Source organism: Oryza brachyantha, chromosome 10 (genome assembly GCF_000231095.2).
Source record: "Oryza brachyantha chromosome 10, ObraRS2, whole genome shotgun sequence".
Lineage (NCBI taxonomy): Eukaryota > Viridiplantae > Streptophyta > Magnoliopsida > Poales > Poaceae > Oryza > Oryza brachyantha.
In genome coordinates this window covers 11,886,751-11,899,407 of record NC_023172.2, presented here as the reverse complement: position 1 = coordinate 11,899,407, position 12,657 = coordinate 11,886,751, and the positions used below count along the sequence as shown (strand labels likewise).

The following is a 12,657-nucleotide window of genomic DNA, read 5'->3' as shown; positions in this document are numbered from 1 at the left end:
AATCATCTGTAGTCAATTTAATAGCCAACTTGTTACTACAAAACATATACTACGCTATTAGCACATAGTCTCACTTGTCATATACACATTGCGACTAGCTGTAAATCTGTAGCTCACTGCTCTTCTCTTGTCTTTTTAAAATATGTTTATAGTTGGTTTATAGTCCGCTATCGGACACGCTCCTCTTTCAAATGCATGCCTTTAATGGTACAAAGTTGAAGACTACAAGTAGAAGTTTTGTGCAGATGCTGGCTGGCTGAGCTAAAGCTCCTAGCTTTGCTTTGCAGCAGCAGGAGTATAGCAGCAGCTGAATGGGATATGCTGAAGTTAATGCATTGCACATAACTACAGCCTACCACAGGCCTTCCTCTCATCTATGAGGGAAAAATAGACTTGCTAGTGCATATATGTGCATGCAGGGCTGTGTGTGCAGTACTGCAGTGTGCATGCTTCTACATGACCAGAGCCCTGGGAAAGGAAGAGAAAGGGTGCATTTGACCACTATACTTGTCCAATTCCATGCTTGGCTCTTACATCAAATCAAGCCATGGCAGCTTGCAGCAGCAAAGATCTCTCGTCTTTCTCACACTGTCACACTGCTTTGCACATACCTTGGATGTTCTCTTGCATGGGCAGCCATTTGTTCATGGGGCAATAGGCTGCTCTCTTCCCTTGTGTTCATGGGGTACTCCTCAGCTAGCTAGCCAACAGGGGTTCCGTCGTTTCGTAGTTACGAATGCTTATAAGCCAAAATTTAAATTTTAAAACTTAAATTTGAACTTAATTTTGTGGTTTTTTTATCATGGTTTCTTTAACATATTTTATTTTTGAGTCACTATGAACACGTATATAAAAGTTTTACCTATAAATTATTTTTTGCTTGCAAAAACACGTTCTCACTTGTTCCACCAAAAAGCAAAACATGGGAGCCCAGGTAACTGGACTACTGGAGTAGTATGCACTGTCACACTCCTTTGTCAATTGTCAGATTTTCTGCAGCTTCTCATGTGGTACTTGCACAGTTGTGGTACTACTACTATACATTGCTATGTTTAGTAGCTAGGCTACAAATGTCTACAGGGAATGGCCATGAGCTAGTGCATCTGGGTTCTGAACTTCTGATAGCTCTGACCTTTGAACATTGGCTATGCAGCGCTTCATTCAAGTCAGAATTGGTGTGGGGTTGTTTGTTTTTTTTCATAAAAAAATTAAATGGTATATTTGTAAAGGAAAAAAATTGAGTAAAAAAATTATATATGTATTTTTACGATCTAAATGTCAATGTTAAAAAATAAACTTCGATGAAAAACCCTAAATTAACTCTAAATTTAATATTAGAAATTTTAATTTTAGCTTATAAGCATAGGCATAAGAAAAAGATGCGATGAAAATTTTTGGTACTATTTTTTTTGGTTCGAGGAGTTTATATCTTTGCGATGCCTAATTTATACCCCCCTGTCGTCATAAAGACACCTTTTCGATATTGACAGCGTCTTAAGAGAACAGTATTGACTGCTAATTTCTGTTTGAAACTGGTAAAACTATAGTATTAAAAGAAAGTAGCTTTTGTTCAAAAATCTGAATATACTATTTTACAGAGATTTGATGTTAGAGTTTTAATTACATTTTTTTGCTTGAAATATGTCCAAAACGATGTTTTCTTTTTGTCTATGGAATACAGTACATGACTGCATTCAGTGCATTTATCTCGTTTCATTTTCACACTGATTGTTTTTGATAATTGTGGGGTCTGGGGATCTAGAAAACATAATTATGGTTGAGTTGTCCACTCCAACTTACTGTATTTTGACGTTGATGATCTTGTGTTAAGTATTGCATCTTATAACAACTTAACAAGGGAAACACGGTTAAAGTACACCACACGTTAGATCTAAATTAATTAATTTGACAATATCAACATATTTCATTCTCTTAGTTTGCCCCTACAAATTGACCTTGTTTTTGTTTTTCATTCTCTCAATGACATATTTCATTCCCTTTTTTTTGTGAATCATATGTTTTCTTTTTACCCCGAATGAAAATAGTTTTACTCTATTCAACTCAACCCAAAAATGCAATTCGTTTTGGGATATATCAATTTTCATCTTTTCTTTCTTATTTACCTTTGTCATATGAATGCTGCCCCTCGTACAAATAAATGACTTATCAATTGACTCATCTTTCCCGATACGGTATAACGAAGACAAAAGTCATTCCAGCCATGGTGGGCATCTAAAAAATATATATATATTTGAAATGAGTAAATTGTACCTTTATCATTAGGGTTGTCCCTAAGAGCAAGGTTAATAGTAGGCTATAAGCCGGTTAAATGCTTATGTGGAGGAGAGATAGGATGAAAGAGAGTGCAAGCAGGTATAAGTTTATAGTCAACTCAGGCACAAGAAAAAATAACTCTGTGAGAGAGACACGTTGATCCTACATTAATGCTAAAGAGGTAACTACTATATGGATGGGTTAATTAAAAGAAGACTAAAAGTAGTATTATAGTCAGTTTGTTGACTATATATTATTAGCCTTTGCTCTAACACATACTACTACGGAACAAAAATGAGATATTTCATGTTAAAAAAACATCTGTACCGCGGTCGTTTACTCAATCTGCATCACACCTCGTGTCCCTCTATCCATCGGGAGATCTAGTGATCAATCTATCTAATATGCTCCTCTTTAGTTATGGCCTGCTCCAGATGAATGAAATTCTGCATTTTTCTTTCTTAGATAGTTACTCGGTTTTTGCGTTAACACTCCTCAAACTACTAAATGGTGTATTTTTTAAAAAAAAACTCCTGATCTGCATTTTTCTTTCTTAGATAGTTTCTCTTAGATAGTTTCTCGGCTTTTGTGTTTATGCTACTCAAACTACTAAATGGTGTATTTTTAAAAAAACTCCTATATCGACGTTAGAAGTTAATCCTCTCAGATTTCTAAAATAAAATTTTAACTTTATATAGTTATTTTATTGTTTATATCATGAAATAGCTGTATTAAAAATCAAATATTTTTTGTCTTTATCTAAAAAAACAACACAGCCTAAGTAGGAATTGTGTGCAACGTGACTGCGGGAGCTGTGTTGAGCAGGAAACTCACCAAACAACAATAGTGGTCGAGATCTAACTCTAGGAACAACAATTATGTTTTGTTGCATGATCATGGTTTCACTTACCACTATTATCATCGTGATAATCGGTCGAGCCACCACAATAATGGTTTGATACAGCTCTGTTCGGAAAATATCGTGAGAATTCAAAATTTTTGTGAAAAAATCCAAAAAAAAAAAATTGTGGTGATATATCACAATAATTGCGATATTGCAGTTCTCACACCAAAATCGCGATTATCGATATTGTGAACCGTCAAAATTATTATCAAGAGTATCACAATTATCGATATGGAGAAAACTGCCACGATTATTACGCAATTAATATCACGTGGTTTGACCACCCAAGCCGCGATGGTTTGATTAATTTTTGAATTCAAATTTGTGCGGTTTCTCCGTGATTCTTGCAACTGTTGGTGATAATTTCCCTATCGCTGACCCGCAGTTAATTTTCCGCAGCCAAAACGATAAGTGAAACCCTGTTAATGGTTCAATTTCCTTTGGTAAGCAAAAAGAAAAAAAAGAAACTCATCAATATCATCATCATAAGCTACAATTGCTAAGACCATCTTGATTACCATCGAACACCGTTGAAGATGACTAAAACACGCATATTCTAACCAAACCAATATATCAAGAAGAGAATAACTTTTAAAATTGAAATGGCATGCCTCAAAACATGGTGGAACAGATTAACAGATTACCTTGAATTGAAATATTAAATTTTCGGGGCCCTATGTGTGGTCACCCCTTCGCAATTGCCAATCGACGAACCTGCTAATCATACACTCAGCTGACTATACATACACATGCGTAAATGTTTTTTCCTAATTCATATCGGTACAAATGGTTTTGAATATATATAATATATACATTAATTCATAAATAAATATAGAGAAAAACAAAATATATATCTTACAATCGCTTTTAGAAATCTACAAATCTTTTGTTGAAGTCAGAACCCTCCCTCCTCTCTCACGTACACAATTACAGTGATACTTTGGATACCATTGTGGTTGTTGCTTAGTTAGATGAGCGAACTCATTATCTAGGTTTTGTTGATGGTACATTTCTGTCGTTTTTCCGTTTTAATTATATGGCAATTTCGTGGAATATAGTATGTGGGGTGACTTTGGAAATTGTATGCTTCTTGTTTCTTTTCGCTGTCATTTTCCTTTGTGGAGGTTGCCAGCTAAATGCGGATTCTGTCCGTATCGATCATACAGTTCTCACTGTATCTGTACCTCTAAATAACCCAGCTAAAAGTAGTACGTCCTATATATTATGGCCCTGAACAATTAACCTCGATATTATATAATACATAGAGAGAGTGTGTCTAGGCACGCTGAGTTAGTAACTCACGGGCTGCTCCGTGAGTCAGGGTCAAAAATAACATATCAAATCATCTTTAAATTTTGATTTATATAGCTTACTAGATTCTTTCTTTGTATCAAAATCTTGTAGCACGTAATTTTTTTTATTTTTGGATATTTTTAAGTATTTTTTTGAGATTTTTAAAAGTGATGGTACTATATTAATAAAACAATCAATGTGTTATGTATCACTTTTAAAAATCTCAAATAAATACTTAAAAATCTCTAAAAATGAAAAAATTTTATGTGCTACAAGATTTTGATACAAAGAAAGAATCTAGTGAGCCATATAAATCGAAATTTAGAGGTGATTTGATATGTTTTTGATACAATTATGTTCGAAAAATATCGTGAGAATTTAATTTTTTTGAAAATCGGTGGGAACACGATTAGACGAATGGTCAAACGTGTATAAAAATGTTAACAGCGTCAAACATTAGGGACAGAGGGAGTATTACCTTATTTGGTAGGGATGAACCTTTCATTTTACTAAAGCTCGATATAACATTTTGAAAAATATACCATTATACTCCCTCCAAATCCTAAGAACCTTGATGGGCCAACATATTTGAGCTATTGCCTGCCAAATTTTTTGCAGTACATTTTCTATACAACAGTTTAGACTTTACTCTTTGTGGTTTAGTCTCGGTTGCTACAGTCTAACTGCACTGTCCAAAGGATTTAAGAAAATATTTGGCCGACTAGATGAGTATAAAATGGTCTAGGGCATGGATTATGGCATGAACCAGCAATGGGCCGCCATCACAGACCATTTAGACTTTGGGCCCGGGGCGCCTGTGGGCCGTCAGCTCGTGGGCCCGGGCCCGTGGGCGAAAGTCTGAATTCTCAGGGGAAACTCTCGCCGGCCGCGCGTTTGGGCCAACTGACATGTGTGGAGTTAAAACAACGAAAACTTCAAAAAAAAAAAAAAAACCCAGATAGCACTCTTTACTTTGAGATTCCTCCCATAAATTGATTTGCTACAAATATCTCCGTCCTAATTTATTTTGGTTTGAAAATTGCTCCTAATTGTGACCACTGGTTTGAGATTTTCAACCGTATCCCAACTAAACCAATGGAAGTCGGCCGTGTAGGACTGGTTCGATCAATGGATTGAACGGGTTATCTATTTGCGTTCATGGATAATAATAAAGACTAACAAACAAGCTATAGGCGACCATGTTTGTTATTGATGAGCTTGGCGTAAGTGAGCTAGGAAACTCTTACTTTAGCACGAGAGCATCTCCACATGCTCAACAACCACATCCAGCTCCTGCAGCACGAGAACAATAGTTGCTTGCTAAAATCAACTGATGTAGCAAATTTTATAACCATGTTGACCATGAGATGCGCTAAGTCATATAGAATGTACGAAAAAAACATAATTGAAAATACGTAGGCATCGGTGAAAGAAACAATCTCAAACCAAAATAAATTATGAAGTGGATATTTTTAACAAATCAACATACAGTTAGAATCTCAAAATAAGAGTGATATTTCTCAATTTCCCCCCAAAAAAGCCTTGTTTAGCTGGATTAGTGGTTGATGACTCGGTTTAAGATTGGAGATTGCTTCGATTGATCTGGATTTCCTTGTAAAGTTAGAATTATCTGATTTTTAACAAAATTCAGTGAATTAAAATTCAACTAAATTAGGCAAAAAGAAAAACAGAACTAGCTCGATATACATTGAAACAAGACAAATATTAAAAATGCTTAAAAATTATTTATATAACAAAAAAATAACTAAAGACAAAAATGAAAGTAAGTTTTTATGGTATTGGAAGTAACTGCAATGTAGGTGAGTTGAAACAATCAACTATGTGAAGTAAATTCTAAAGTAACATCTAGAGAAGATTCACAAGTAAATACATATATTTCATTTACTTTTAGTAACCACTATATTATTCTTTAAAAATAATGCTGCATATATATGAAGTGATTCTAAGATAAATATAAGTACACTACTAGGAGAAGTAACCCTGAAAAAAATAGGTATTACCTTCGTCCTGAAATAAGTTCACTTTTTAGTTATTAGATACAGTGTTTTGACTATTCATCTTATTTGAAATTTTTTTGTGATTAATATTTTTATTGTTACTAGTAAAACATTAGTACTTTATGCTTGACTAATTTTATAAGTTTTTTTATAAATTTTTTAAATAAGACGAATGGTCAAACTGTTGTACACAGAAATTTATACCTCCGTCCTGAACAGTTTATGTTATTTTAAAAATTATAAACAAATTTTATAAATAGTCACATATAAAATATTATTCATGTTTATCATCTAATGATAATTAAAATATTAATAATATTTTTAAATAAAATGGATAATTAAACGTTGAGCAAAAGAGTATAAAAATACACTCTCTGTAGGACAGGAGTATTAGATGCATGGCGAACCCAAATTCACACCTCGATGCTAGGTGCTCGCCTAGGTGACGTCCTTATGCAGGCCTCCTCGGTATGTATATATGGGGCACGTTATACGCAGTTTGGCTAATTAACACAGGTAAAATGAGAAAATCATTAGTGTATAATTAATTAACTATTACTATCTTTATTTTAAGTATAAGACTTTCTAGTATGGTCAAAATTCATTCGTTGATAAATGTATATAGTTTATATATGTGTCTAAATTTATTATCCATATAAATATAGACAATACTACGAAGTCTGTAGTGTGAAACGGAGGGAGTAGCTATTATAAACCTGAAATAGATTAATTACTCTAATTTTTTAAGCAAATTTTATATTTTTTTAGAAAAACATTTACTTAACTGTTTAGAAAACACGTACATGTAAAAAGATAGCACTGTCCATGATATATATCCCCTGCTGCCACGCCGCCGCGCCGTCCCGATCATCTATCATATGAGGTCAACAGGCAGGCCTCACTTCTCCAAGCTTATCTGTAGGTGCCTGCCATTAATTATCTGAAAAAATAAAACCTGTGGGCGTCGGCAGGTTTGCCCAGGTAGAGCAGGTAAAATAGAAAACTATAATTTATAAGTATATTTTAAGATGATAAGAGAGAAGATAAAAGATCAACGGACTATATAGATATATAGACAGCTACAGCATGGACTCCAAAACATACGTGTGTATGATATGTGGGGTCGGATATTAATTGTGTAGTATATAAATTGGTTATTAAGTTGGTTATAGACAATTTATACCAACAGTTGGTGAACTTGCTCGTAGTAGCTCTTGGTATTTTTTTTTCCTTGCAAAATCCAGCTGCATCTTTGATAGGGATCCACGCTTTACTTTAAACCCTTGATGTACGTTCTTTCAGAAAAGTTGTGGCCGTAGTCAGTAAACAATTACACGCCTATTGATAGCACCACAAAGCTTAAAAAACACAAAGAGATAGCTTAATCAATCGACTCTACCACCTTGATCCATAATCCTAGACTAGTTTCACTTTTAACTCATTTTTCTTTAATTTTCAATTTAATCCATGGTTGCTCGTCCTAGCATCCTGTCACATTAACTCAAAACTATTAATTTCTTCTCAGACAAAATAGTTATTCCGCTCCACGCCGATAATTGTCACCAACTAACAAAAAACAGCGTGAGGCCCAGATGCCTGAGTTGTCAAATTACATACATATATACATGAGGATGGTCCATTGTTCTTGTCCGTGGGTTTTACACACTTTACGGATTATTAGTAAAAAAATACTAATGGTACATCAAATGCTTCGTAGATTTTTTGAAAAGAATAAACTTGTATTTTAGAGATGAAATAAGATATTAATAACATATAAAAAGACTATTTTTTAATAATACTAAAAGACATAGAACGGTAGGTAAAAAAAAAAAGACAAGTGATGGTGTGGCCACCATTGCTATTGCTTTTAAAGTAGTATAGACAGATGCTCTTAATATTTAATTAGATGGGTCAATAAATACATGAAGATCAGCAACGATTGTTGTGTCTTGCTCGCAGGTTCTGAACTTTATCAACCTAGTACGTAGGCTAGCTGTTGTCAGTACTCAATCAAGGAGGTCAAACACACCAGGAGCACACCCGGTTAACTGTTCTTGCTCGTCTATATATACAATGTAATTAAGTTGCAAGAACAGCTCCATTACGCCATAACCTGAGAGCGTCAGTCACAATCACAGTAGCAAGAGAGAGAGCAGCGATACGATGTCGTCGTCTCCAGTAGGTGAGGGTGCAGAGAGGAAGAAGGTGTGTGTGACCGGTGGCAGCGGCTACATTGCTTCTGCACTCGTCAAGTTTCTGCTGGAGAAGGGCTATGCCGTCAACACCACTGTCAGAAACCCCGGTCCGGTTAATTTCTAGCTTGTTCTGTGCCTTCTGCAACCTTGTTTTTACCTTCTTTTCTTTTTTCTGTTTTTCAGGATGGATAGTGCTTGCTCCTTGTGATCATTTTGGTCAAACATTTTGTCCCAAAATAAGTGATTGCTTTAGGACTCAAAAGTTCAGAGTAAATAGGGTATGCATAGTTATTATATTTGTTGGGACTTGGGAGTAATGATAGCACACATCTTAGAACTAAGTCTAAAATTAGTGAACGCAATGATTTATTTTGAGACGGAGAAATTAGTAGATCATTAGACCTAAAATTAATTGTGCATGATCCGTAGCTAAAGATGATCATATATCCACTCATGATTGCATCATCTCAACAGTGCTAAAATTAAACAGCAGAGGAAGTTGGATGGGTTTTTTTTTTCATGGACACATATTTGTGAAGTGGAACATGAAATTCATGGACCTCAATGAACTTTTAAATAACAAAACAAAAAATATGGTTTACATCCCCATGCAGACCTGGATCTGATACCGTTGTGGTTTTGCGTCGACCTGTGCAGATGAGGAGGAGAAGACCTCCCATCTGAAGGATCTGCAGGCGATTGGCCCGTTGAACATCTTCCGTGCCGACCTGAACGAAGAAGGCAGCTTCGACGGCGCCGTCGCCGGCTGCGTCTTCGTATTCCTCGTCGCCGCGCCGGTGCTCGTCGACTCGGACAATCTCCAGGTGATCGATCGATCTCCATTCGTCACACCAAAAATTATATATTTTTTTTCAGTGTGCTGTTTGTCTCCGGCCTATGTCTGGGTGGTTAAAAACAAGGGGGTCCTTCGCTTATGTTTTGTCGAAAACTTTGGCTTGGCGTGGAAATGATGTACACTGATTTTGAGTGGTTAATTTGGGTGATCCGTACAACTCGTGGTAACTCACGTCAGAGATATAACAAATGATAAATATCTATATGATTATTGTTTTCGGAGAAGACGATACAGAAAGAGGGAGAAGTTAGGATTCGGTCGGTAAAAGCCAATGGTAAAATATAAATTTCGATTAAAAAACCTAAAAGTAACTCCAAATTAATTAAGAGTTAAAAACTCAAATTTTGGTATATAATTAAGCATAAGTATAAGTATGAGCAAGAAGATATGGGTAATCTTATTCTAATACTTTTATGTAGGGCGTTACTAGAAAATTTACAATATAAATATTGTTACTTACGTTGTAATTTTTACAAGTTAATGTAATTATAATGTTTTTTTTTCAAACGAGGTGTAATTATAACGTAAATGCACTTCATTTCTTAATGTAAAAAGGAATTTGATCCTCCGTTGGAAAAATACGTCACCATAAATTTTACTGATATTTTATACGTTTATATTTTCTTTAGGAGGACATTACTGAAACCAACGTCCGAGGCACTCTGAACGTGATGAGGTCCTGCGTGCGAGCGAAGACGACGGTGAAGCGTGTGATCCTGACGTCGTCGGACAGCGCCGCTATCTACAACGCCACGGCGATGCAAGGCAACGACGGCCATATTGTTGACGAGCAGTCATGGTCCGACATCAATTACCTTGAGACTCTGAATCACACGTATGCAGATTGGGTATGTCCTTACACATATAGGCTGTGTTCTAATCACAATTTTTCATGGACAAGCTTTTTAAGCGCCTTTAAGCCCCTTTTTAAGCTATTAAACGAGGTGTTTCATGCAAAGAAAGATGTTTTACATAGAATTTCCTTGCCTAACCTTTCTAAAATAAGATTATGTGTTTATACTCTCAAATATTTACCATAAAAATCAGATAATCATTTGATCTTACATATCTAGAACACTACCATAGGAATTCGTTTCCTTTGTGATCTTAAAATTATCACATTTCGTAAAAGCTATTTAAGAATATAAGTTAGTAAAACTTACATAGTTAAAATTTTATTTTAAAAAGTATTCCATGAACTTTTATATAGCGAATTTTTGTATAAAACACGTTTCTAGGAGCTTGAGAAACAATATTGCGATAACCGAAAATCTAGAATCAGAAAAAAAAAAAAAAACAAGGCCATGAAACCCATGCACACCATGTTGAGGTCTCATTTGGAACATGTTGATTTCACCGTGTTTATATATTTTCTTTATGAAAACAAATCAACTTTTGATCTCTATATAATTAAGAGTGCAAAATGTCATATTTATAGCTTGTAACTCTATCGTCACACCGTTGATACTAATTCCTAAAAAATATATTACTTGTGTTTTATATTATAAGATATTAATTCTCTATTATTTATAGGATGCTCGTGAATATATATATATATATATATATATAATATTTATTGATTTATATATAAATCTAGGTAGAAACAAAATATCGTACAGAGTATATTTCTTGCGTTCACCGTAGCTCGGCGAGTAAGCATGGTGCGGGGCTGTGAGCATTGTGCATGGTGAGATGGTTGCAGGCAAGGGCGTACGCGGCAGGGAAGGTGCGTTCGGAGGAGGCGGCACGCAGGGTGACGCGGGAGAACCACATGAGCCTCGTCACCGTGCTCCCCACCCTCGTCGTCGGCGCCGCACCGGCGACCAAGGGCTTCACCACCGGCGCCCTCGTCCTCTCCTTGCTCACCGGTACGTACGCTGGGCGCTCGCCGTCGCCGCCGTGTCCATCCATGGTTTTTCTTTCTCTGTGCTGTGCCTGCGTGCGTGCTCGGGTACGTACTGTGAGAACTGAGATCAAGCTGCTGATTCAGGCGATGAGACGATGATGGAGATGCTGATGTACAACCAGCAGCTCACCGGCGACACGATGCCGCTGGTCCACGTCCGCGACATCTGCCGCGCCCAGGTGTTCCTCGCCGAGAGGAGCGAGTCGCCGGCGCCGGGAGAGAGGTACATCTGCTGCGGCGTCAACACCACCGTGGCGCGGCTCGCCCGCTTCCTCGCCGGGAAGTTCCCGCAGTACGACGTGAAAACCGACGGGTACGTGCATGGCAACCAGTTTAACTCTGACCGGCCGGCGTCGTGCCCGACGTCGCCGGCGGCGGCGGCGACCAGCCGGTGGTTCTGATGACCAGAGCGCGCGCGCGGTGTGGTGTGCAGGTTCGGCGACGTCGCCGAGGACCCGAAGATCTTGCTCTCGTCGGAGAAGCTGGTGAAGGCAGGGTTCGAGTTCGAGCGCAAGAATCTGGACGAGATGTTCGACGACGCCGTCGAGTACGGCAAGGCCCTGGGGATTCTGCCGTGTTGATGATGATCGCAGGTGGTGGCGCGTTCGCAAGACGAGGGATCACCATCAACCATCCGAATAAAGAATTAATAATGGTGAAACTTATGGAAATAATTTGACTACATATGAGTTGTGTGATTTAGGTCTAGATACTTAAAAATACATAGTACTTGTCTTCTCCTGTGTGCCATGCTACCCCCACCTGACCCACCCAAAACTAAATAACCTAAAGAGCAAGAAGATAAAATGAAAAGGGGACAGAGGAGAGACAAGATGGGGGCGTGGCTGCCATGTCACCGCCACATAATATTCCGAGGAGGTTGAGACAATTTCAAACCAAGAATACATACTTCAAAAAGTTAACGAAAATGGGATATAGGAGAGGGAATAGGTGAGGAATTCCAAGGGGATGTGACTATTTTGGAATGAGACGGCATATTTTAACAACTTAATCTACATTTTCAAAGTAATGAGGAAAAGATGAATCATTTTTTTCTTGATGCGTTTGTCAAATTTAATCATACATATTTGCTAAGTGACATATAACACCACAAGCGATGCTATCATTTTTTAAAAAAAATTCAACAAATTGGAGAAGAGTGGCTTAAAACGGGAACTGAACCGACTTCCTTCCCCGGTCGCTTAGTTCAA

The 12,657-nt window shown here is 37.0% G+C and overlaps 1 protein-coding gene across 1 annotated transcript; it reads left to right on the top strand.

Annotated features, from left to right (window-relative positions):
* The first annotated feature begins 8,652 nt into the window (after positions 1–8,652).
* Positions 8,653–12,358, top strand: LOC102705034 (anthocyanidin reductase ((2S)-flavan-3-ol-forming)-like). Its single transcript, XM_040528015.1, has 7 exons — positions 8,653–8,791; positions 8,868–8,962; positions 9,317–9,508; positions 10,170–10,388; positions 11,243–11,408; positions 11,531–11,759; positions 11,880–12,358. Exons 1-7 carry the CDS (start codon positions 8,653–8,655, stop codon positions 12,025–12,027), a joined length of 1,188 nt encoding a protein of 395 aa, XP_040383949.1. The 3' UTR covers positions 12,028–12,358.
* Positions 12,359–12,657: the final 299 nt, after the last annotated feature.

Coding starts and splice junctions, on each gene's coding strand:
- LOC102705034 (XM_040528015.1), top strand. CDS start 8,653: ATGTCGTCGTCTCCAGTAGGTGAGGGTGCAGAGAGGAAGAAGGTGTGT. Junction 8,963..9,316: donor AAAAGTTCAGAGTAAATAGG/GTATGCATAGTT, acceptor ATCTGATACCGT/TGTGGTTTTGCGTCGACCTG. Junction 11,760..11,879: donor TACGACGTGAAAACCGACGG/GTACGTGCATGG, acceptor TGTGGTGTGCAG/GTTCGGCGACGTCGCCGAGG.